This window comes from Phycodurus eques, chromosome 11, assembly GCF_024500275.1.
Source record: "Phycodurus eques isolate BA_2022a chromosome 11, UOR_Pequ_1.1, whole genome shotgun sequence".
NCBI lineage: Eukaryota > Metazoa > Chordata > Actinopteri > Syngnathiformes > Syngnathidae > Phycodurus > Phycodurus eques.
In genome coordinates, this window is record NC_084535.1 from 23,435,966 (window position 1) to 23,461,865 (window position 25,900).

Genomic DNA, 25,900 nt, shown 5'->3' on the forward strand with positions numbered 1-25,900 from the left:
GAGATGCTTTGCTAGGCCTCAACTGCAGCCAAATTCACATGTGTTCGAGTCTTGCTGCCTTCACTAAGTGACTAACTTGGGCATTAAAGATTATTTAATTTCGCTACCACTAAAACTACAATTAGTTTAGAGTTGCTTTTCACAGGAACTTACACACTTACACAACTAAATTAGATGATAGCAGAATTGCTGTTGTAGTGTATAAAGGCAGAAAAGAACAATGTCTGTGTCCAAATACTTGACATAACTACAACTACTTATTTACAGAGAGATTCTGCAAACTAGCCACATCAAATTCACGACAGTAAATCTGGTAGTCACCTTTGCTTCTATGTCAGAACTCAGCGTAGGTGGGAGAGACATAGATGCATGATAATGTCAGTGTCTGGTGTGAAGTATTGTCAGATGGCAACACGGCAGGAGAAGTGTGACACTTCATACTGTACCTGTCTCGCCATCCCGGCATACACACAGGCGTCGTCCTGGCTGTTACGATCACAAGGTAGAATAATATTTTATTTACATGGTCCCCACATTATGTCTTTTCCATTTATACGAACTGCAACTTTTACAAAAAACATATAGTTTTATTATCGTTGTACGCTATAGTTTGTAGTGAGCTCTCTAACATAGTGAGATTGTTTCGAATACCCCCCCCCCCATTCACTTTAAATAAGTATCCAAACATTTGAAACCTCTGATACCACAAAGTAGATTTAATAGTTTACAACACATACAGTATTATTAAAATCTAGAATAAGAGAAACGTGAGCAAACATCAAACGGTACCCGACGTCGTAATATTCAATTTCATGTCCGAACTCACGTAGTGGTTAGCAGGCCTTCCCCATATCTCGACTCAGGCCTTGCACTCCACACTCCACAAGTGTTCTGCCTTGAATGGGTTTTCTCCAGGTACTCTGGCTTCCTCTCACAATCCAAAAACATACATGTTAGATTAATTGAAGATTTTAAATGTTCCTTAGGCGTGAATGGTTGTCTATATGTGTCCCACCCTTATGCCCACTGTCAGCTTGCATCGGCTCCAGCTCACCTGAGAACCTAATGAGGACAAGCACGAGGGAAAATGGATGAATATCCATTTTCACTCACTGGTTGAGGGCAATCTGGCATGCAAGCGTATAAATCAGATAAATAATTTTGATCAAGTGATTGGTAATCACAATCCAGGGTAGTCCGCTTTTCGCACGTAGTCAGCGGGGATAGGATCCAGGTCCCCACGAGCCTTAACAGGATAAGTGGTAGGCTATAGAGAATGGATGGATGGAAAAAAAGAACTATTCTCCCAGTCATGCGAGAAGTCCATGCAATACAATGTCATCAAACAATTAATTTAAAAAAAAGACCATGAAAAACACATTCCACTCAACATTTTATTGTTTGAAATCATATGGAATAAAATATTTCATGTCAATACAAACAGCGATATACAGCTTAAGAAATACCGTACTGTAAACCCATTTCCTATTTTGCAGAGTTTGAAACAGCACCTTCTTGTGGTTCCAAACTGTAATCGCCATCAATTGATTAGCCTGTGATTCGGTTGAAGTGATTAGTTGTATTCGTAATAAGCAACACCAAAGTGAGAGCCCCTTTAAGTTCAATATAATTACATATTGCAAACAACATTTATTCCGATTGTGGTGTCTACGCGAATCTTTAAATTGTTGTTTGACCTTGTATGCTCATTATATGTCCATATTGCATCTTGGCAAGTAGACAGTCATATTTGAAACCTGTACGCTAGACAGTGATAGACAGACACATTTTTGGCATTACTAATTTTAAACAAAGAAGCTAATATGGCAAACCTCCCTGAGTGTTGTGTTTCTCTCTCATTAAGGTTCATCAATGCCTTGGGTAAAGCGTTCCCCGGCAAGCAAGCCATAGTGTAGGGTGTCCTTCTGGGCTGCGGCCCAGGCCATTTGAGGACTGGTGAACCGAGCAGCCCAGTGACCATGGGGATCCAGTGTCACCACCCCGGCCAATCCCTGCACTCTAGACTTCATGTAGGCCAAGCCCAAGTCAGAGGCGGCCTCTGCTGACTGACCTGAGGACAGAATGTTTCATCATCACAGAAAACATGAACATGATGGTCAATTGACAGGTTGGCAGAGGAGTCTTCATATTAATCTGACAAGAGGCAGGTCTTGGGGTTAAAGCACAAATCTACAGGTTTCACATAACTCTTGTAAACAATTAACAATGGACAGTCAATGTTTAGTCACTTCCCAATGAACCTAGTGTGTGCCAGAGAAGACAGATCCTGATAGTAGTCCAACTAGTTTTGTGAGGTAACCGTTGTGGTTGGGGGGGGGGGGGGAATACAAAAAATAAAATAAAAGGCAGGAACTTCTGTGTGAGTGGCTGCGCAAGTTTACCTGAGTAAGGTATATCACAGATATAAATTCAATTAACTCCAAATTCTACTGTCGATAATCGGAATAAGTAGGGAACATGAAATTTGCTGATAAAACTAGCATTGCCGGCCTAAAACAACTTTACATCCTTACTACTTAAGCTGGGTAACTGATTTATGTGGTGTCAAAACTTTCACTCTGAAATGTGAATTTAAACATTGTAGTTTCTACATTCATTTTCAAAGTATTCATCATAACACATTTTTAAAAATGAGTGAAAACGTGAATAATTTATTTCGATTTACAGTGTGCAACCCCTAAATTTCTAGCCCATAAAATTAACTTTTGGGGCCACTGTGGTAAAAAAAAAGTTAGTCTGGAGCCCTGCAATGTCTTTCTTTCACCTGTTTGAGCACAAAAACATTTTGTTAGTGTTTAAACTCTGCCATTCATTGGTTTAGGCTTCACTAGCTTGTGACCATGTCTTTGCCAAACGTGTCATAAACAATAATGACACCACATGAGTGTAGGTAAGGCCTGGAGCGACAAAGAAACAAAACAAAAAAGTAAACCTATCATGTTTGTATGCCTGGAGCAACAACAATACTAAATGAATACAATTTTAAAAAACAACAACAATAGTTCCTGTACTATATCTAATTTGCTATCAAGTATCAAAATTGATTATGAAGGTGGGGGGTTGAGTTTGACAGTTTTCCTTTATACGTGCTGAACTTTCAGTTCAGAAGATCTTAACACTTGGAGAGAATTTTCCAAAAGTCAGTATTGCGTGACCAGTTTCATATCAATACAAATAATTATTTTAAAACAAATGTTTGTGGAGATATGGATGAATGAATGGATGTTTGTGTGTGTTTAATGTGCGCATGTGTGTGTGCGTGTGTGTTTCAGTACCTTGCTCCATGTGAAACAGGATGAGTCTGGCAAGAGTAACTTTCATAATGGCCTCTCCGTGGCCTGTAGTTGACACAGCTCCCACCTGATTATCAGCAAAGCCTCCACATCCTGACACACATAAAGATTAAAGAACTGAAACGTCTTCTCTCCTTAGTATTATTCAATTGTTGACAGTTGAAGCATCTTTTAAAATTTAAGTCGCATTATAGTTGCCTTTGCATTGAATTCACATATGAAGAATTACAAAGTCATAAATTGTGTGTTGTAGCAAACCTCAGCATTAAATAAACTAATCTCATGAAAAATTTAAATGCACCAGTTTTTGAACACTATGTTCAAAGAAAACAGACTGAAAATCAACGATTAACCAAGTTAAGTTGTCTCCGGTTACATGCACATCATACATAAACTGGTAAAAGACTGACTGTTGGAGTCCATTTTAGAAAATCTTTAATGTCTGTTACATTTTCTCAAAACACCCCAGAACAGAACTTAATGTATAATAGGGTGACTTTGGAATGACACAGAAATGGATCACAAAGCAAAGAAATGTCATTATTACTTATGCTGCATTTATTATATATATTATATATTCCAAAAGAAAACTTAGAATATCATAGAAAAGTTTATTTATTTCCATAATTCCATTAAAAAAATAAACTTTCATAGATTATAGATTCAGGGCGAATAATTTAAACAATTCCAAGTATTTATTTGTTTATTTTTACATCATTTGGACTTCCAGCTCATAAAACCCACGAAATCAGGAATTCAAAAAATTTGAATACTGTGAAGAAATCAGGCCAAATTTTGCAGGCCATAAATGTTTTAAACTGAGTGTCACACACTAATCATCTACTAAACTCAAAGCACCTTCACAGGTTTACCCAGGTGTCATCAAATAGCTTCAGTTTGGTTCAATATGCGGAAGACTGCAGACTTGACAACTGGCCAGAAGACCATCATTGATACCCTCCATAGGATGGGTAAGCCACAAAAGTTCATGGCTAAGGAGGCTGGCTGTTAACAGAGTGCTGTGTCCAAGCATATCAATGGAAAGTCTAGTGGAAGGACAAAATGTGGCAGGAGAAGAACACCAAACACAAATTCCACACAGGCGAGGCCAGATTTGAACCCAGGTCCTCAGAACTGTGAGGCAGATGTGCTAACCAGCTGTCCGACGTGCCACCACTTCAATTATTGTTCTGATCTTATTTTAACAATGAAAACAGCCGGAATTGAGGTTATTTTATTATAATTATTGTGGTATTTAGAATTTTCATTCGTCCATTTTCTGTACCGCTGATCCTCACTAGGGTCGCGGGCGTGCTGGAGCCTATCCGAGCTATCTTCGGGCGAGAGGCGGTGTACACCCTGAACGAGTCGCCAGCCAATTGCAGGGCACGTATAAACACACAACCAGTGACACTCACAGTCACACCTCCAAGCAATTTAGAGTCTTCAATTAACCTACCATGCATGGTTTTGGGATGTGGGAGGAAACCGGAGTACCCAGAGAAAACCCACGCAGGTATGAGGAGAACATGCAAACTCCACATAGGCGAGGCCGGATTTAAACCTGGCTCCTCAGAACTGTGAGGCAGATGTGCCGCTGTGTTTCGAATTTTTTCTTTTTAAATAAATATAATTCAGTGGAAGTGGTTGGCGTAATTTATATTGTTTTGTGTTGCTTTTTTTTTAACTTGGTTTTGAACTACTGACACATATATTTTGAACATCATAAATTGACAAAGCAGTCATATTTATAAATTGAAATTTATAAATAATTTATCATTGAGATGAAATGAATTACGTCCCCTGTCCTTCACTCAACCTTGTGAAGGAAAACCTACAGTATGCTACACACAGGTTAAGTCAAAAAGTTTCAACTTAATTACGAAGATTGCGGCACTAACCGATGCAAGGTGTGTCACCCACACGTCCTTCCATCTTGTTCAGAATCCCACCAGTAGAAGTAGCACATGCTACATTGCCTTCTATGTCAACTGCCACAGCTCCAACGGTGCCCATCTTTCCCCTAAACAACAAGACATGATCTCAGGCTGGTTCATGTACAACATTTACTATCGTTCCATTTTCCGTAACGCTTATCCTCACTAGAGGCGGGGTACACCCTGAACTGGTTGCCAGCCTATCGCAGGGCACAAATACACAAACAACCATTCACACTCACATCATTCACATCATCATATATGTGTGTGTGTATATATATATATATATATATATATATATATATATATATATATATACACACACATATATATACATATATATGCTATCTTCGGGCGGGAGGCGAGGTACACCATGAACTGGTCGCCAGCCAATAGCAGGGCACATAGAAACAAACAACCATTCGCACACACATTCACTCCTCCAGGCAATTTAGAGTCTTCAATCCACCTACCACGCATGTTTTTGGGATGTGGGAGGAAACCGGAGTGCCCGGAGAAAACTCAGGCAGGTATGGGGAGAACATGCAAACTCCACACAGGTGGGACCAGGATTTTAACCCTGGTCCCCAGAACTGTGAGGCCACCATGCCGGGCCACCGCAAACAGCTGAATGCAATTTAAAAGCACAACATCAGACGGTTATTCTCAATGGTGCAGTAAAAAGAAGATGTGCAGCTATCAGACACCTAAACAAACAAGGCAGCAAATATTGATCATGTATGGCAAACGGCAAACATGCTAAACCCAAGACGTGTCAGTTACATTAATACAGTAATCTGTGCACATAAGGATTATTGAGAGTGGTAGGAGGATATCAATAATACCTTACTTCATCCTGTTATTTGCCAATGCTCTCAGTAATGTTGGGCTACTGCGAACATCCTGCACTGTCAAATATATCATGTTTATCTCTTCCTTTTGTGAAGGGAAAATATTAACAGATTACAACTGACATTATAGGAAATAATTTACATTTGGCTCTCCGCAGTGTTGGGATCATCTGCCAGGTTTTTTCTCCAACGCATTCTGGAGTATTCAGTGATGAGGGATTCTTGGGGCACCTCAGGGACACCCATGGCCCGGGCGAACTGATTAGCACCATGTGCTGTCAGACAGTTATGACTGGTCTAGAAAAACACCAAAGTTGAGAAGAGATTACAAACTGAATGTTTAACATCATTAAAAACTATTCATGGCAAATCTAATTGAAATTTGGTTATTTTCATGAGCCTTCAGTGAGATGAGTCCACACGGAGAGACAGGAATTCTGGTCCCTTATATAGGTATGCCTCCTGAGAAATGTATATTTGGGCTATTAAATACAGTGGGTACGGAAAGTATTCAGACCCCCTTAAAATTTTCACCCTTTATTATATTGCAGCCATTTGCGAAAATCATTTGTTAATTTTTGTCCTCATTAATGTACACACAGCACCCCATATTAACAGAAAAAACAGAATTGTTGAAATTTTTGCAGCTTTATTAAAAAAAGAAAAAACTGAAATATCACAGAGCCATAAGGATTCAGACCCTTTGCTTAGTATTTAGTAGAAGTACTCTTTTGAGCTAATACAGCCATGAGTCTTTTTGGGAATGATGCAACAACTTTTTCACAACAGGATTCGGGGATCCTCTGCCATTCCCCCTTGCAGATCCTCTCCAGATGGTGAATGTTGGTGGACAGCCATTTTCAGGTCTCTCCAGAGATGCTCAATTGGGTTTAAGTCAGGGCTTTGGCTGGGCCATTCAAGAACAGTCACGGAGTTGTTCTGAAGCCACTCTTTCATTATTTTAGCTGTGTGCTTAGGGTCATTGTCTTGTTGGAAGGTGAAACTTCGGCCTAGTCTGAGGTCCTGAGCACTCTGGGGAAGGTTTTCGTCCAGGATATCCCTGTACTTGGCCGATTTAATCTTTCCTTCCATTGCAACCAGTCGTCCTGTCCCTGCAGCTGAAAAACATCCCCACAGCATGATGCTGCCTCCACCATGCTTACACTGTTGGGACTGTATTGGACAGGCAATGAGCAGTGCCTGGTTTTCGCCACACATACCACTTAGAATTAAGGCCAAAAAGTTCTTTCTTGGTCTCATCAGACCAGATAATCTTATTTCTCACAATTTTTGAGTCCTTCCGGTGTTTTTTTTTTTAGCAAACTCCATGGGTGCTTTCATGTGTCTTGCACTAAGGAGAGGCTTCCGTCGGGCAACTCTGCCATAAAGCCCCGACTGGTAGAGGGCTGCAGTGATGGTAGACTTTCTAGAACTTTCTCCTATCTCCCGACTGCATTTCTGGAGCTCAGCCACAGCGATCTTTGGGCTCTTCTCCCCCATTGCACAGTTTGGCCAGACGGCCAGCTCTAGGAAGGATTTTGGTCATCCCAAACATCTTCCATTTAAGGATTATGGACCCCACCGTGCTCTTACCAACCTTCAGTGCAGCAAAACATTTTTTATAACCTTGGCCAGATCTGTGCCTTGCCACAATTCTGTCTCTGAGCTCTTCAGGCAGTTCCTTTGACCTCATGATTCTCATTTGCTCTGACATACACTGTGAGCTGTAAGGTCTTATATAGACAGGTGTGTGGCTTTCCTAATCAAGTCCAATCAGTATAATCAAACACAGCTGGACTCCGGTGAAGGCTGTAGAACCTTCTCAAGGATGATCAGAAGAAATGGACAGCACCTGAGTTAAATATATGAGTGTCACAGCAAAGGGTCTGAATACTTATGGCTGTGTGATTTCTGTCAATATGCGGTGATGTGTGTACATTAAGGAGGGAAAAAAAATAACTTTCATGATTTTAACAAATGGCTGCAATATAACGAAGAGGGAAAATTTTAAGGGAGTCTGAAAACTTTCCGCACCCACTGTGGATATCATTAATCAACATTGATTTGTTACCCAGTGACATGATATTGAATACAGCTAACTTTGCCGAGATAATTGTAGCCAATTTGTTTGGTTGACATTTTATACTCAATAAGCTAGTAGCTCTACTTTCTTTGTTCTTCATTTCCTTAACTGACTTTCTGTCCTTTGTAATTACAGGGATAAAAAATGCCTGATCTCCACAGGGGTCTGACTTATTCTGGGATAGCAGTCAGATTTGAAGTTAAGATTCTTCATCGGTGGAGGAGGGACCCTTCACATCTTGGTGGATGATGGTTTCAGGCAAGGGGGGATGGGAGGAAAATACTGCCGTGGTGTCCAACATTGACAATGGCCTTCATCTTGACCGTGACATCAAGCAGGGCATTCAGGCTAGTTGAGAGTGAGTTTTGCGTTGGATTTGTGCTCCCGTGGGGCAGGGAGGGGTGTGGGAGATTCCAAGTGCTGCCTCATCTCATTCGTCATTCATTCCTGATTGTTTGGGTGACGTCAGTGACTCCTTGTGCTCATCGGATCACCTTATCTCTTGTTTCGCCGATTGTTTATGTACAGCTGAAGACTCCTGCGCCTTTTGCCCTTCAACCACAACAAGGTCAATGTTTTCCTTTTGTCCCACTGAATGACGTACAGAGTAAAAAATGTCGGCAGTCAGTAACTTAACCCCTTGTTTATTTAGACGGAAACCGTCTAACTTGTAAAGATGTCTACAATCCCAAAATATACAGAAAATGTCAATGAAGCTCATGGATAGAGGCGTATACACTTGTTTAAGTCACTTATTCAATTACCTAAGCCTGCTGAAACGTTCATGTCCAGAGAGTACCATTGGTAGAAGTCCACTTATGAAAACCTCAATATCCAAACATTGCACTTTTGTGAGGAGATCAATGAAATCTCATTTTGGTACCTCTGATTGCTGCTTGACAACGTCCAGGGTCCCTGTGTGTATAATGACAGATTTAAAAGTTGGGTACTTAGTGATATCCATTTTTTTTTTTTTTTAGAGATACCAAACACCATGCCGTTGGTAAAATGTGCTACTTTGGTGTTCTTCTCACTGCAAAAAACGTTTCTCATCCTTGATAGCTCCGTCACCAACTGTTAACATTTGGGGTGCCATTTTTTTCTTGTATGATTTAGTTTCATACCTTTCCGTGGTAGTGCGGGTTGAGCATCCTTTGCCACGGTCTTGTAAATGTGGCTCAAATCTGTTTGTTAGTCTGATGTCAATGTTTTGCGTTGACTTTCTTCCTCTTTTCTTACCCTTCGCTTTAGCGACCATCAACGGCCGCTCTCTATGGGTTGAAGAAGCAATCAACGAAGGCCAGCCAGATTCCTCTGTAATCTGATGGCGTTCTCTCCTCCCTTTTGGATCCTATCCCATTTCTTTTGGCTTTGCTCCCAGTAAATTCCAGGGAGAACTGCTTGGATGATCCATTACCATTTTCACAGTCCACATTCATCCTCTTTGTGGAGCCAACTGGCTGTCTGTTACCATGCTCCTGGTCACCATTTTGAGACATAGGTACAGTGGTTTCATTCCCGTAATAGCCATTTACCTTCACATACACTTCAAAGCAGTGAATTTTAGTTTCCACGACCGCCATCTTCTGAAGCAGTTCAGTCTTCAGTGGAAAAGGGAGGCATCTTTTTGGTGGTCTTGCTGCTAATAGCAGGCTTGCGCTAATTAGCAGGCCACGCTCACGTAATGGTGAGGGGGTAATAAAAAATATTGGAATATAGCAACGACTGACTATCAACAAAAAGTACAGTCCCACAGGTTTAAAAATATCCAGGAGTTGCTGCTTCTTATTTCTTTGGAAGAAGAAAAACACATTTATCAGCAAGAAAAATATAAACTGAGGCGAAGCAAGCAGAGTGAGGAAAGAAGCATCTGCACTCTACGAGAGCAGGAGTGGAAGCCATACCTACAGTCTGGTTAAGTCCTGGTCGCAGTTTTTTTGGGGTCGCAGATTTTGTCACAACACCAGAAAAGATAGCTAACGTATTTTGACTGGTGTATTTTCACTTCTTTTTGGCAACTGTTTCTCTGTAATTTAAAATGGCTCACTTTAACCATGATCCCTCGTGGTAACGTAGTCGTGGTCTGTTTAATGCCGGTCTGTGTGCCGTAAAATGTATAAATCCAGGGTGTCTGGAAACATCTGCTCCTATTATCCAGCTGTTTAGCTTAGCTGCTAGTTAGCAGTAGCTGGACAGCTCCCGTCAATCATCTGCCACGATGTGTTGAGTGAATCTTGCATAGCCTTATCCAATTCATCTTCCCTGGTTGCAGTCTGCCGTGAACATCCGTGCAGCTCCTCAGGCACGGCCATCAGACGCCTCGTTCCATGGAGACTATCGAGACAGCCCCGTGATCCTTATGATTGGCGACAGTAGCTACTGCACAACTGCATACATGCGCATGCACGGTAAATCAAAATGGCGGTGGCCCAGAACAAAGCAAGTCAATGCGGTTTCACAGCACTGTAGCGCTTGTCAGAAGAAAGTACCACTGTGTTATTCTTTGATTTGATTTCAAATATAGGCTACTTTCAGCCAAATCTGTTTCTGGAAGAAAAAAATGGAGAAAACAGCCTTTTTGTGAAAGCAGAACAATGACTTTGACACCAATATTTTTTTCTTGAGTGAAAATTTTAAACATCTGAACATAAAACAACGCAGAGAAAGTACTTTTGACAGAAAAATAATTTATTATTATTTAAGTATAACTATATACAGAATTTACATTAGACAAAAATGCATGAACAAATGGTCCTCCCAAATTCTCCTCTACGTTTGCTCAATAGTTCAGGTGTTTATTACCTTGTGCATAAAATCTAGCAAAGTTTTATCCACATCTTATTTTATTCTTCTGTTGGCAGTGAATGAGATCTTGTGTGGTTGTCATTCTCCTTGAAACCAGTCACTACTTCTGCTCGAAGCAGAACCTGTGCAGTTTAGAAATATAACTATTACTATAAAAATACATTGTTGAAATTGCTGTCGTGGGACGTGGAGAAAAAAAGCTTTCAATTACCTTTTTTGTCTGCACTGCGTACTGGAATGGAAGTTCAACGTCTGCTGGATGCATAACCTGTAAGTTTTAAAAAATACATAAGCTTACTAGAGAATACTTTTTATTGATGACGTGTTTTGCAAGGGTTAAAAAAAAAAAACTTCTTCGCAATCCTAAAAGATGCTCGATTCGCAGGCAAGATGGAGGAAATGGAAACTTCAAAATCAGTACTGGCAACAGATGTTACATTGTAATGTGAACTATCCATCCATCCATTTTCTGAGCTGCTAATCCTCACAAGGGTCACGGGAGTGCTGGAGCCTATCTAACCTATCTTAGGCGGGGTACACCCTGAACTGGTTGCCAGCCAATCGCAGGGCACACATAAACAAACAACCATTTGCACTCACATTCACACCTGCGGGCAATTTAGATTCTTCAATGAGCCTACCACGCATGTTTTTGGGATGTGTGTGGTAACCGGAGTGCCCGGAGAAAACCCACGCAGGCATGGGGAGAACATGCAAACTCTACACAGGCGAGGCTGGGGATTGAACCCCGGTCCTCAGAACTGTGAGGCAGACGCTTTAACCAGTCGTCCACCGTCGGTAAAGTCGCTTCTCCTCACTAGGGTCGCGGGCGTGCTGGAGCCTATCCCAGCTATCATCAGGCAGGAGGCGGGGCACACCCCGAACTGGTTGCCAGCCAATCGCAGGGCACATGAAACAAGCAACCATTCGCACTCACCATCACACCTACGGACAATTTAGAGTTGTCAATTAACCTACCACGCACGTTTTTGGGATGTGGGAGGAAACCGGAGTGCCCGGAGAAAACCCACGCAGGCACAGGGAGAACATGCAAACTCCACACAGGCGGGGTCGGGGATTGAACCAAGCTCCTCAGAACTGTGAGGCAGACGCTCTAATCAGTCGTCCAACGTGCCGCGTAATGTGAACTAGTGGGACTAAATTATGTTTTTTTATGTAACAAGGATTGAAGGAGCGTGTTTGCCCGCTAAATGTAGCTAACGCGAGCTGCAAACGAGTTACCTTTGTCGTCGGACTTTGTGGATCTTCATCGGAGGAAGCTCGCCTGGCGATCCAAATGGGAGTTCACAATCTCACAATTCCCATTTATTCAAATCCTGGTCGGCAGACGATCAGCCAGCAAGCGGCCAAGAGCATCTCGCCATACGTATGGTCCGGCATGTTGCGCGATCACTTTGGAGCGTCAACCTTCATCATTCCCTGCATGATCTAAGGCGTCATTCCAGTCGGTCGCAGGAATATTTTTTTAATTATTAATTTAATATAAATTTAATATTATTAATTTAATAAATTTCTAGTACCGAAAGTTTCTTTTTTTAAGATTGTTTTCATTTTGTTTTCTCTCTTTTCCGCCAAAATGTTTGTCTCCTCTCATTGTCTCTTGTACCCCGCCGGCCCGCCCCCTCCTTCTTCCTCTTCTTCCTCTGAGGGAGGGACGTTCACCTCAAGGCATTATTGCCCTTTACAGGGTGCCAATCCTCATTGCAGTTATCCAGAGGCTTGACGATCACACATAAACTGCACAAGACCCTCCTCCACCCATCCCCGTTAAAAAAACGCCATTGACGTCTTTAGACGGCACTGCCAGGGAATAGATGGATTCTTAATGACGTCTTTGGCTGGAATTGGCAGGGAATGAGTTAAGTTCCGAATGTATTATAAGAATCAGTGATCCTTGTGTATTCACCTTGTCCATTACCAGTCTTGCGAGCTGCACAGGGTTGGCTATATTGCGCACAGCAGAAACAGCACCACAAGCCAGTGTTTTCCCATCCATCACAATGGCATCCATCTCCACGTTCCCATTGGTGGTTAGCACTGACCCACACCCTAAAAAAACAACTCCAGATGAATGTACAGAATCTAGGGAGTGGACTTAAAACAAGTGATGCATACAAAACTTAAGGCACAAAGACTCACAACCTTGCAGAAACTGAAGGTGGCTCTGGTAAAGGTATATAATTGGGTATTGAAAACAACAGCTGTCTGTATGTAAAGTATATATTATAAATGGCTGTAATTCTCTCAAGATAGATTGCATATTTAAGTCATTAAATTAAACTAAAGCTGATAGTTGAACAAGTTTGTAACCGTTCAATTTCAAATCAGTTGCAAATACCATACAGGAGAATGATTAATAACTTTATATAAAGTTGATATAGTTAATGATTGTGGTCTGTGGACGACTGGTTCCCTGCTCTTCAATTGCCTATTTCAAGTTAAAAGCAGGAACGGGAACCCACAGTTGTAATTTGTCGCTAGGAATTGTCAAGTGATCTTCACGGCACAGGGCGTTACCATAGGTATCCCAATACCCTACTGGCACCACCACTATGGAGCCATCTCCTTTAAAACATTGTCTTTAACTAATGGTTTTCAAATTAGAAGCCATACATATTCCGCTCATTCTGCCCGATACAGTGTCAAGTGGGAATCATCTGAAAAGAGCACATTTCATTCCACTTAACAATACAGTTTGGTTCGGGGGGGTTTTCACTGTACAAAGTTTATTCTACATTTCCATCACTGCATTCCAAATATGCAATATTCCAATTTTCATACTTTTATTGGGGTACTGGTTGCCGTCATACTGTATGGATTACATTGACAGGGTGGAACTAACCATGATTGATCAAGTGAATTGTCATTCCGTGTTTCAGTCGATTGTAAGATTGGAATGCACAACAAACAAACATTTAAAACTGCATGTTGGAGGTCCAAAAACTTTACACTGTGACAGAGCTTGCGGCATCTCTATCATGATGCATAAATGAACAACACATTCTCCATTGGCCTTTTAATGTGCCCAGTCCACACCAAGCAGTCCAATAACCGCACAGCTGACTCACACTCCGTCAAGCATGACGACAGTTTTACCACTTGAGTTTTGTGCACCTTTTAAGGTGTTTTTTTTTCACAGAACATTTTGGCCAAATTATTTGTAGGGCACCAAAATTTTACAGAATGATTTTACGTAACGGCGGCCGACTGGTTAGAGCGTCTGCCTCACAGTTCTGATGTCCGGGGTTCAATCCCCGGCCCCGCCTGTGTGGAGTGTGCATGTTCTCCCCGTGCCTGCGTGGGTTTGCTACGGGCACTCCGGTTTCCTCCCACATTCCAAAAAAATGCATGGTAGGTTAATTGATGACTCTAAAAAATTGCCCGTAGGTGTGAATGTGAGTGCAAATGGTTGTTTGTTTCTATGTGCCCTGCGATTGGCTGGCAACCAGTTCAGGGTGTACCGCGCCTCCTGCCCGATGATAGCTGGGATAGGCTCCAGCACGCCCGCGACCCAAGTGAGGATAAGCGGCTCAGAAAATGGATGGATGGATGGATTTTACTAAACCTGCATTGAAGTTGGGGTTATTCTCCAGCTTGGTCACTGCCTCAACCACAGCATCCATGCTGCTTCCCCCACTCTGGAGAACAACATACCCAGATCGGGCAGCTGCGCAAACCCCAGCCCTGGACGCTTTTGATTTCTCACTTGGCACATATCCAGCACCTCCTTGGACCACCACAACAGGAAGCATGTCAATCACCTCTGTAAAAGCTGGGGAGAGAACAAGCATAACACAAGGCTCTAATTCATACTAAGATTTGTATCATAAAAGGACATTTTATTCTCTGTCTACAGTTAAAAACAATCAAAATGCATTACAAAAGCACTCAGAGAGTGTCTGTCAAATGAAATATCTTTTTTCATAGTTTGCTCCCCGGATTAATTGGAAATTGTTTATCTGGACTAAAATTTATATAAAGGCGTAACGAGTATATTTGTGACATTTTGTCTTTTTGGTGATGGTGTCAGATACATAAACATCATAGATAAGAACTGACTTGTAACAGACAGCCAGTGATCATAACTTGCATTTCCCCTTTATTTGTTTCATTTTTCAGAAATGAATGCTGACGCTGGTCGACCATCACTTTGGTCATCCTCCAAAACAAAATATCTGTTTGAAATCTGGAATAGCTTTCGTTCCAAACTCCAAACTGTGATCATCATGATTCCTTCACTGCTTGTTTAGGCAATGAGAGATGAACGTATTAAAAAGGTATAAGACTTTCTGCTCTGTGTCACATAATTACTTTGCATATTAGGAAGACACTCAATGAGAAAAGGAGTCCAGATGACAGGAATTTATTACACGGGCTTTGAATCTGAATCATCAGAATCAGAATCAAAATCATCTTTATTTACCAAGTATGTCAAAAACACACAAGGACTTTGTCACCGGTAATTGGAGCTGCTCTACTAAGACAACAGACAGCCAGCCAGCCATTTGACATAAAATACTTTTGAGACATAAAAACACAGTACGAAGAGTCACTGAGCAAATGAAAGGTTACTGGTAATGCCCATACATTTCCTTTTTTTTTTTTTTTGACAATTGTGCAAATGATGCAGAGTCATCAAGCAATATAGAACAGTTTGAAATGACTAATGACTCATATAGCAATAGTCTGGTACATTGTTCAAATGGCACAGAGAGCAGTTTAAAGTGACTAGTAGTGCGATAATCTGGAACAGTGTCAATTGTGCAAATGGTGCAGATGCTTCTCAAGGACGAGTGGCCAGTATTGTTAAACAACAGATATGCAAATAGTGCAGAGTGGCGAGAGTACGACAGTGAGTGGACAAATAATTGGCCCGAGACAGGTGTGACAACAATCTCAAGACAAAATTGGCAGCATGTTAATATGGAATTGTAAATTATCTGTTTAAGAAGTTAATGGTAAGAGGGAATAATTTGTTAGAGTGTCTGCTAGTTTTAAGTTTGCATTGTTCGATAGCGCCTATCTGAGGGAAGGAGCTGGAAGAGGTGGTAACCAGGATGTGGAGGGTCAAAGAGGATTTTGCATGCTCAGTTCTTAGTTCTGGTCGGCCGCACCACCGCTCCAGCTGCTCCACTTCCTGCCGATACACAGACTATTCACTGTCTTTGATGAGGCCGATGACTGTGGTGTTGTCTGCAAACTTCAGGAATTTGACAGCCGGGTGCGTTGATGTGCAGTTGTTCCTTTAGAGAGAGACCTGCACCTGGGCGCCACAAGGATGTCTTGCCCAGTCTCACCTGCTGTGTCCTGCCCGTCAGGAAGCTGTAAATCCACTGGCAGGTGCCAGGCGAGATGCTGAGCTGGAGAAGCTTTTTAGGAGAGGAGTTGGGGGATTATGGTGTTGAACGCAGTCCACGAACAGGATACTCGCGTAGGCCCCCGTGCCACTGAGGTGTTCTAGGATGAAGTCCAGTCCCATGATAACTGCGTCATCCACAGACCTGTTTGCTCAGTAGGCAAACTGCAGGGTGTCCAGCAGGGGACCTGTGACGCTCTTGAGGTGGTTCAGCACGAGGCGTTCAAAGGACTTAATGACCAAAGATGTCAGGTCGACAGGCCTGTAGTCATTCAGACCCGAGATTACAGGTTTCTTGGGGACTGGGATGATAGTGGAGCGTTTGAAACAGGATGGTACTTCACACAGTTCCAGATATCTAATGAAGATCTGTGTGACGACTGGAGCGAGCTGGTCCGTGCAGACTTTGAGGCAGGATGGGGATACAAGGTCTGTCTGCCATTTTGTTGCTCTTTTGTTGTTTGAAGATTTATTGTTCCCTGCTTGGAGGGATGGTCGCTTGTAGTTTGTTTGCGATTTTAATCCATGCCAGACTGAGTAAGAGTCGTTAGCGGTAAACCGTTTGTCTGGCTTTTCCACATAATTTCTCTTTACAATGTTACTTTCCTTATTCAGCTGGTTTCTAGCGCAATTATACAGGGCTCTGTCCCCACTTCGATTGCCGTCCACTTTTGCCTGAAGAAGTTGCTTCAGTTTGGCAGTGAACCACGGCTTGTTGTTATTGAATGTGCGAAATGTCTGTTAGTACACACATATATTCGCACATGTAACCGTCCGTTTATTCCCAGTTGAAGTTTCAAACACACGCCAATCTGTGCAGTCTAAACAGTCTTGAAGTTCTAACTTTGTTTCATAGCTCCACTTCTTCACTGTTTTCACCACAGGCTTCGCACATATAAGTTTGTGTCTGTATGTTGCTATTATGTGAATTAAGCAGTGATCAGACCAGCCCAGAGCTGCGCGAGGGATAGCACTGTGTGCGTCACTTGGCATGGTGTAGCAGTGGTCTAGAATGTTTTCCCTGGTAGGAGAGTTTGTTGACAGCTGCCTATATTTAGGGGGTTTGTGGTTGAGTTTAGCTTTGTTAAAGTTCCCAAGAATAATGTGGGGTGAATATGGGTGCTTTTTTTCAAGTTCGTTTACTTGTTCAGCGAGAGTTAGCGTTGCAGGATTCGTGTTAGCTTGAGAAGGAATGTAGACACCCGCGAGTATGAATGAAGCGAACTCGCGCAGCAAGTAGAATGACTTACAGTTCAATGACAGCGACTCCAAGTCCGGGCTGCAATATTTGCTGAGCTCCGTGACGTCGGTACACCATTTTTTGTTGATATAGAAGCATATCCCACCGCCATTTGTTTTCCCGAATAACTCCATGACACAATCTGCCCGGTGTAGTTGGAAGCCCAGAAGCATTAAGGGGCCATCTGGGACACGTTCACAAAGCCATGTCTCCATGAAGCACAGGGTGGCGGAACGTCCGAAGTCTTTACTGGTCTTTGTGAGAAGATGACGCTCGTCCATTTAGTTCTTAAACACCTAACCTAAAATTCCATTACAACATGCTGGCCATTTTTTGTCTTGAGCTTGTTGTCACATTTCTGTGGGGCCCATTATACATTACTCGTGCACTCACTGTAGTAGTCTCGGCACGCTGCACTATTTGCATATCTGCTGTTGACCAATACTGGCCACTCATGCCAGAGTAGCATCTGCTCCATTTGCACACTGACTGAGGAGTATCTGCAATGCTTGCACAATCAACATTGTCCTAGATTATCGCACTACTCGCTTGAAGTCTCGGCGCCCTTTGCACAATGGTCATTGCACCGGACTATTGCAATATTAGTCTTTCGAACTGCTAAAGGACTCTGCATCTTTTTGCACATTTGTCAAAAAAAAAAAAAAAAAAAAAAATGTACCGGCATTACCAGATAACTAGCAACCCTTTATTGCTCAGTGACTGTGACTTTATGTCTCAAAAGTGTTCTCTGTCAATTGACTGTTGTTGTACTAGAGCGGCTCCAACTACCGCAGACAAATTCCTTGTGGTTTTTTGGACATACTTGGCAAATAAAGATTATTCTGATTCGGAATCCTTTCTTACGGAGCTTGAACTGCACTCCGGCTTGCTTCCCTCTATGGCAGGGGTGTCGAAACTTTTTGCAAAGAGGGCCAGATTTGGTCAGATGAAAACGTATGGGGGCCGACCATTCGGGCTGACATTCCTCGAACCATTACCATTGTAAATTAACATGTAAATATGTAACTACATCACTTTGCTGTCTGCAGCTAGGTCGACATTGCAAATGAGAATCTGTTTTAAATTGCATTACCAGGATAGTTAAAGGTTAAAATAATAATAAATGAAATACAAATGAACTATTTTATGAAAGTTAACTGAATTTTTTTTAGAAACATGTATTTATTCATTTTGTTTTAACAAATCACATCCCAGTGCAGTTTATGACAAAGAATAATATAGTGACTATACTAAAATTGAAATTTGACAAAACTGTGGTTTGATCATCACAAAAAAATCAATTCACTGAGACTCGTAGCTCGCCTTTGTAGAATTTTCATTTGAGTCAGGGGCTCTTGTGAAAAAGCGCTGCTGTGCTATCAAAACAGCTTCCAGTGGCTTCAGTTTTTCGGCACGTTTGTTCGCCGTTAGCTTGTCATAGTTAGCATGTTTCGTCTGGTAGTGCCTCTTAATATTAAATTCCTTGAAAACAGCCACAGTCTCTTGGCAAATTAGGGAGACACAGTGGTTTCGTATGTCAGTGAAAAAATCCGCTTGTCCGGGACACGGCGGCCCTCCTTGTCAACTTTCCTCTTTTTAGTTTCAGTTGCCATTTTAGAAATGGGCTAAAAACATACCACAGGGGTAAAAGTTCACACAGGGGTTACGCGATGAGGGTGTGGCCACAGGTCTACTGCCACCCTCTGGTGAAATATAAAATGGCTTTTTTTTCTATGTGTGTATTGTTTATTGTGGTAAACTGTGCTGGCGGGCCACACATTATTGATTTTATGACATGATGCTTCGGGCCGGAGAAAATTTGGACACGGTGACCATCAGCACACGTTTTCCCCCATTTTGTTCTGATAATACACATGGCGCGATCCATTGGTGTTGTCGTCGCCATGGTAACGAGTGTATCCAGTCACGTTTGAGTTGACACGATAAAGCCCAGTGATGCAGTGGTATCGGAATACAAGATTTTATTGCACTTAGTCCGACAAAGCGCAATCGTGAAAGACTAAATTTGTCTTGTAGTCTGAGCCACGCATTAAGCGTTGTTTGTCTCAGACGTGTTGTCTGTCCCACACCACTTTATTGGTTGTCAGATATTTACAGTACTACGTCAACTACTGTACTTGATGGCGACGCGGAGTAAATGTCTTTTGTGGAGCCCACCAATGACGTCATTGATCCGATCGGCGAATTAATGACATTTAATGACATTAAAGCCGATCAGCATAAAATGCTAATAATCAGCCGATACCGATCAAGCCGAGCAGATCGGTGTAAAGTCTAACAGTTAGGCAACCACACGCTGAGGCGCCATCTTGAAAGAGCTATTGACTGAAGAAATCAGTTGAGTATGACACATGCACATGTTGGTCTGGCCCCCAAAATGTCACGTTGATTCACTGACCATTTAAGAAGATATTTATTTTGTTACTGCACTCAGTGGAATTTCAGATACTTTATTTTTTAGATTTTAGTTGGTTTATTAAAGACATGATACTTAGTAAGTAGGATTCATTATTTTATTTGCATCATTATTTTGTGCTGCATCACTCATACTGTATGCTAAATGCTACTAAAAGATGCTTACTTGTTTTAAACTACTACTGCACTGGATTTACAGTACAGCCAAATAAAAAGTTATCATGTTGGGATGTCGGAGGGCTAATGTTAATGCAAATAGTTTCTAATTTTACGAATAAACATGTTGGAAGACATCTTAGTCATGAACAACAAGCTTCAGAAATTAAGTTTCAATTGTTAGCATTGTTATAATCAAACAAGTAAGAGAACAGTAATACGTTTGCTGAAACTGACTGTCGAATAGCATTTTTTAATGTAGAAGTGGAGCGGTGAAACATTTTATTGTAACGATTAAGTGGTCAGAAGAAAAACTCGAAAATCAACAGTAGGCAGTACAAAAGCAAGTGAAAGCAGGATCATTTCCACGTACGAAGAAAACTAGACAATGGGAGGAAACAGTTAAATCATAAAACTACAGGCTACAGTCAGAGGCATAAGCTACTACTTTTACGAAAATGTCGCGTTTACTTATCTTCACCGCAAAATATTCACCACAAACTGAGAAACGAAGAAAATATGACGACTCGCTCGTATTTATGCTGTTAATACAGCAACGGTTCCGATTATCAAGAGTCCAGCTCCAATCCATACACAACACGTAATACCGATTTGTGCACAGAAATTATTTCACTGAATGCACCGAGGCAGACAGTTGCACAACTTGATTGACAGATTGAATCAAAAAGGTCATGTGAGGTACTGCCATGTAAATACGGTGGTCAACTAATAATAATAATAATAATAATAATAAAAAGAGCGGGCAAGGTTGTGTTCATGTATAACGGTAACATGTCATAAAATAATAACGCCAATTGTACTCACCGAAAGGTATGCTGACCCAATATGCTTACAATTGCGACATGAACGTGCACTGTTTCGTTTCTCGCTCGGCGACTGTGTGTGCAGGTTCCTGCCTTGCACAGCAAATCAAATAAAGACTCATACTGCGAATCAAAAACCAACATGAATGGTGCATGTCGCCCCCTGCTGGAGGGCATCCTCCATTACCACAAGGTTTCATAAGTCAACTGTACTTCTCAGTCATTGTTTCCTTAATTACACTCATTGTTGCGCTACGGTGCTTCTCAACCTTTATCGAACCAGGGCACCCATTTCACTTGACAAAAATATCCCGGCAAACCACCAAACGAAAATGTCCCAATAAGTATGAATACTAAAATAATGATGAGCTTGTCTTAATTGACTTACACTGTGTGAAATCTGGGCCCGTTTCATTGAACACGAAGCTAATAGGAAGCCATAACTGATTCCGCTGTATGAACGGCAGCAGGTTTATCTTTTGCCATCTAATGGAAGAGCATTTTAATTGTTCCGCCTGTCACTGTACATCACTGGCATGAACGTAGATATATTTGAAATCGATAAGTAATCATTTTAGGGCAAATTAAGTTCAATTAAATACGGCACACCTGATGGGTTATGCAAGTGTATAATGTTTAACTGATATCGGATTATCTTTAGGACTTTAAGATTCTCTTTTAAATTAAATCTGCCTCAATGAATGAAATGTGTCTTCCTATGTTCATCTATACCCATATTTAGTCTTCAAGAAGAAGAAAAAACATCTGTTTATTGTCAGGGCATACATACATATTTTTAAAAAATATATAAAATTTTTTATTTTTATTTGATCGTCTGAAATCATGTTTACCTTCCCTACATGTGGAGCCCATCAAAAGGATAATAAATAGGTTTATTACTACTATAACGACTATTTAATTAGAGAACTTAAACTTTTGGCTATTGCATCACTAAGACATACTGCAAACCTGTGTATTTTTAAAAAGTAATTTACTGGGATGTAGGATTGTTCTTATACACAACCTTTTAATTATAATATCAAAGATTTTGAATGGTTCGTAGTTCAATTCCGCGAGAAAATGTACAAACAAACATCAAATCACTGAACTAAAGATGTCTTTGTTCCTGGTTTTCATCTAACTTACTGTAAATCGAACTTTACCACCGTGTTGGCATTGGTCAGTGATAGGCCCCGACTTACTTACAAATTTGCGTTAGGCCGCTGCCCTACAAACAGAACTCTGTTGAAAACCTGACTAGTGAGCATTCATTGCTTATATTTTTTATTGTCTCTTTTCTCTGGCTTCCCCCTCTCACAATTATGTAAATATGAGGAAGTGTTACTGGAATTCGTAAGTTATTGCTTTTTGTTGTCTCTCTGTCCATCCACTCTCACTTAAATCATAATGATGACTGAAATCGCCCAAATGACATTTTGACACACATAGATTGAAGTAGCTATTAAGGGTGTGTTTCCACACCCATGACTTGTTTGATTGCAATTAGTGTTAATGTATAAATAGTCATAGAGTGTCTAAGCTCTTGAGATACCCCTGCACATTTTATCCAGGGCTGCCGCTGCACTGACTTTGCTGGGAAAAGTCACGGGGAAAGCAAAAGATCTGTCAAAGGACTGGTGTGAGAAAAGCTAGTTGAACTTTAGAAATCTGTAAAAGATATAAAATGATTTGAAAAATACCAATCAGTACTGTTCCAACTCTGATAAAGAAGTGGAACATTAGTGTTTCAGTTGATACCACGCCACGTTCGGGGTCACTCAACAAAGATTACAGACACAACTGCCATGAAGTTTGTTCGGGATGTAAAGAAAAACCCAAGAGCAACTTCCGCTGAAAAACAGGCTTCTCTGCAAAAAAAAAAAAAGCAGCGTGGCTCTTTCAAGATGTACACTAAGGAGATACTTGAACAAAAGTGGTCTGCAGAGAAAAAAGTGGTCGCCAGAAAAAAAAGCCATTGCTGCGGCAATGTCACAAAACAGCCCACTTATAACATGTCAAAAAGCACCCCGACGAGCCTCAAAACCTCTGGAACAAAGTCATTTGGAGTGATGAACAAAATTTAACTTTTTGGTCACAAACATAAACGTTATGTTTGGAGAGGATTCAACAAGGCTTATGATGAAAAGTACACCATCCCTACTGATGTTTTGTGTGAGGTACAATGGCACAGGGAACATTGTCAAAATTGATGGCCATATGAATAAAGCATGTTCTCAAAAAATGGAGGACAATTTGCATTCATCAGCCTGGAAGCTGCGCATGGGATGCACTTGGACTTTCCAACATGACAATGATAGCACATAGCACAAGGTCAAGTTGACCCTTCACTTACTGCAGCAGGAAAAAAAAAGTGAAGGTTCTGGTGTGGCCATTGCAGTCTCCTGACCTCAATATCATTAAGCCACTCAGGGGATATCTCAAACACGTGAGAGATGAAAGATACTGTGTGCTCTGGTTTCCTCCCACATTCAAAAAACATGCATGGTAGGTTAATTGAAGACTCTAAAGTGCCCGTAGGTGTGAGTGGTTGTTTGTTTTTATGTGCCCGACAATTGGCTGGCAACAAGTTCAGGGTGTACCCCACCTCTGGCCTGAAGTCAGCTGGGATAGGCTCCAGCACGCCCGCGACCCTGGTGAGGATAAGCGGTACGGAGGACGAATGAATGAATGAACGGTTTGCCTGCCCACTCATATTGTCCTTGAAGAATGCTACACATCTTACAAGTTCTGCCAGAGTGTGTAATTTATGAGCACAACTGTATTCCATTTTATTGTTCGCTCTACTTTTTTTGGTCTCTTCCAAAACGACATATTACCATGCTGTTGCCCTTTGCCATTGCTTTTTGTGCTGTCCAGTTACAAATACTGTACAGTAAATTCCAAGAGAACAGAGGGAGTATGCCAGGCTCTCATGTCGTATGTACAGAAAATCTGTTGGTACAATGAGACACAACTGACTAACGACTAAGGTTCTGGACAAAACAGGTTAAAAAACAAGCTATAAAATAAGATTGTTGGAGCAATAATCTGTTTATTGGTTAACAATATAAAGTAGTAAAAATGAAGTCAATCTTTAAATAGCTTTCTAAGCATAGAATGAGCTAGTGATGTGGTTTTCATGTCATAATACTGAACAATATTTAGTTCAAGAACTGAGCATTATCACTTTTTATTTGAATGTTTTCCATCATCTCTAAACATATTGACGTAACTTTGAGCCGAGACACTAAAGGGCATTAAACCAGTCCAGCAAGTATTTTTTGCTTGTATGTCATCAGTTGTACAAATAATATTTTCATATATTTGTTTGTGTTAGGGCGGCAATTCTGAGGACCGGGTTGAATCTCCGGCCCCGCCTGTGTGGAGTTTGCATGTTCTCCCCGTGCCTGTGTGGGTTTTCTTCGGGCACTCCGGTTTCCTCCCACATCCCAAAAATATGCATGGTAGGTTAAATGAGGACTCTAAATTGCCCGTAGGTGTGAATGTGAGTGTGGATCGTTGTTTGTTTGTATGTGCCCTGCGATTGGCTGGCCACCAGTTCAGGGTGTACCTCCTGCCCGAAGATAGCTGGGATGGGCTCCAGCACTCCAGTGACCCTTGTGAGGATAAGCGGCTCAGAAAATGGATGGATGGATGGATGTTTGTGTTAGTAAATGTAGAACGGGGGAAAATAGAGACGACATATACTGTACATATTTAAAGTTTGCAAGAGCCACGTTTAAGTCGACACAATATGCAGTTATAATGGGTTACACAACTGATATTTAACATTAAAACTGGATGTTATATATCACTGTATGTTACCTGTGACAAACAGGCAGCTTTAAGACTGTAGTTAGCTTAACTGCTGCATGGGCAGTGACTACATTGGATCATTGACAAAGATTGACCTCTTTAAGGTAAACAGTTGTCTTATGGACGCGCTGAAGAGACTATGTCGAAGTGGCTGGCCTGGGATCACCTTGGGGTCCCCTGGAAGAGTTGGTCGAAGTGGCTGGGGAGAGGAAAATCTGGGCTTCCCGTTCAGTCTCCTCTTGAGCAGATAAACACAGTATGTTTAGCGTTCTGAGTTCATCTTTCCACCTATCTCCAAACTTATCCTTTCCATTACTTTGGTAGGTTAGTCTTTCTATTATGAGTCTATAAAACAAAATTTAGTCTGGCCTTCCTAATCTTGCTCATGAGTGATTTGTATCTTCCAGTGTCGCCTTTACACTTCTGTCCATGAAGTCTTCTCTGCACAGTAGCTTGTGATACCTTCACTCATGCCTTTTGTAGGTTGTTGCTGATGGAACTAACAGTTTAGATCTTTCCTTGCAGCCCTCACATTTTATCAACTGCTGTTGTTTTTCTTGATACACCTGAACTAACAGCTGATACTTAGTATAACAGTGGGATCGTTTGTCATGACGATGTTGCAAAAGGTTATGCAGGCTAAGGCCAATGTTTGTGCAATGGATCACAATTGCTTGTTATTCATTCATAGATAACTCTCTGGTTTTCATGTTACTTGCACCTCTATGTGTAAATGTAGTTTTCAGTGTTAACGCCCATGTCTGAAACTAAGTGTAGACATTGAGTGCTAGCTATTTCTTTTTTTTTGGACACACCTGTGCAACAAAATACACCTACCAGTAAAATGTTCTCATGATTTGAATCAGATGACAGACAAATTAATTCAATTAAAAGCCACACTCTTCTAAGTTGTGTATCAGATTCAGATGTAAATACAGTTGCAGAAATAATTAATTTAAAGGCCACTTATTGATGCTTGTACCAAACATGGTGTTATAAAACGTGTTTTCATTGGTTGTACTGTTACACACTGTCAAAAAGACACTACATCAGTAGATCGC

General features: G+C 41.3%; 1 protein-coding gene across 1 annotated transcript; it reads right to left on the bottom strand.

Annotated features, from left to right (window-relative positions):
- Positions 1-1,387: 1,387 nt before the first annotated feature.
- On the bottom strand, positions 1,388-21,116 carry asrgl1 (asparaginase and isoaspartyl peptidase 1). Its single transcript, XM_061690691.1, has 7 exons — positions 21,025-21,116; positions 14,577-14,783; positions 12,918-13,060; positions 6,245-6,399; positions 5,216-5,337; positions 3,297-3,407; positions 1,388-2,071 (listed from the first exon to the last, which is right to left on the bottom strand). Exons 2-7 carry the CDS (start codon positions 14,761-14,763, stop codon positions 1,860-1,862), a joined length of 930 nt encoding a protein of 309 aa, XP_061546675.1. The 5' UTR covers positions 14,764-14,783; positions 21,025-21,116; the 3' UTR covers positions 1,388-1,859.
- Positions 21,117-25,900: the final 4,784 nt, after the last annotated feature.

Coding starts and splice junctions, on each gene's coding strand:
- asrgl1 (XM_061690691.1), bottom strand. CDS start 14,763: ATGCTTCCTGTTGTGGTGGTCCAAGGAGGTGCTGGATATGTGCCAAGT. Junction 3,408..5,215: donor GGGTGACACACCTTGCATCG/GTTAGTGCCGCA, acceptor TATGTGTGTCAG/GATGTGGAGGCTTTGCTGAT. Junction 2,072..3,296: donor CCTGTTTCACATGGAGCAAG/GTACTGAAACAC, acceptor TTCTGTCCTCAG/GTCAGTCAGCAGAGGCCGCC.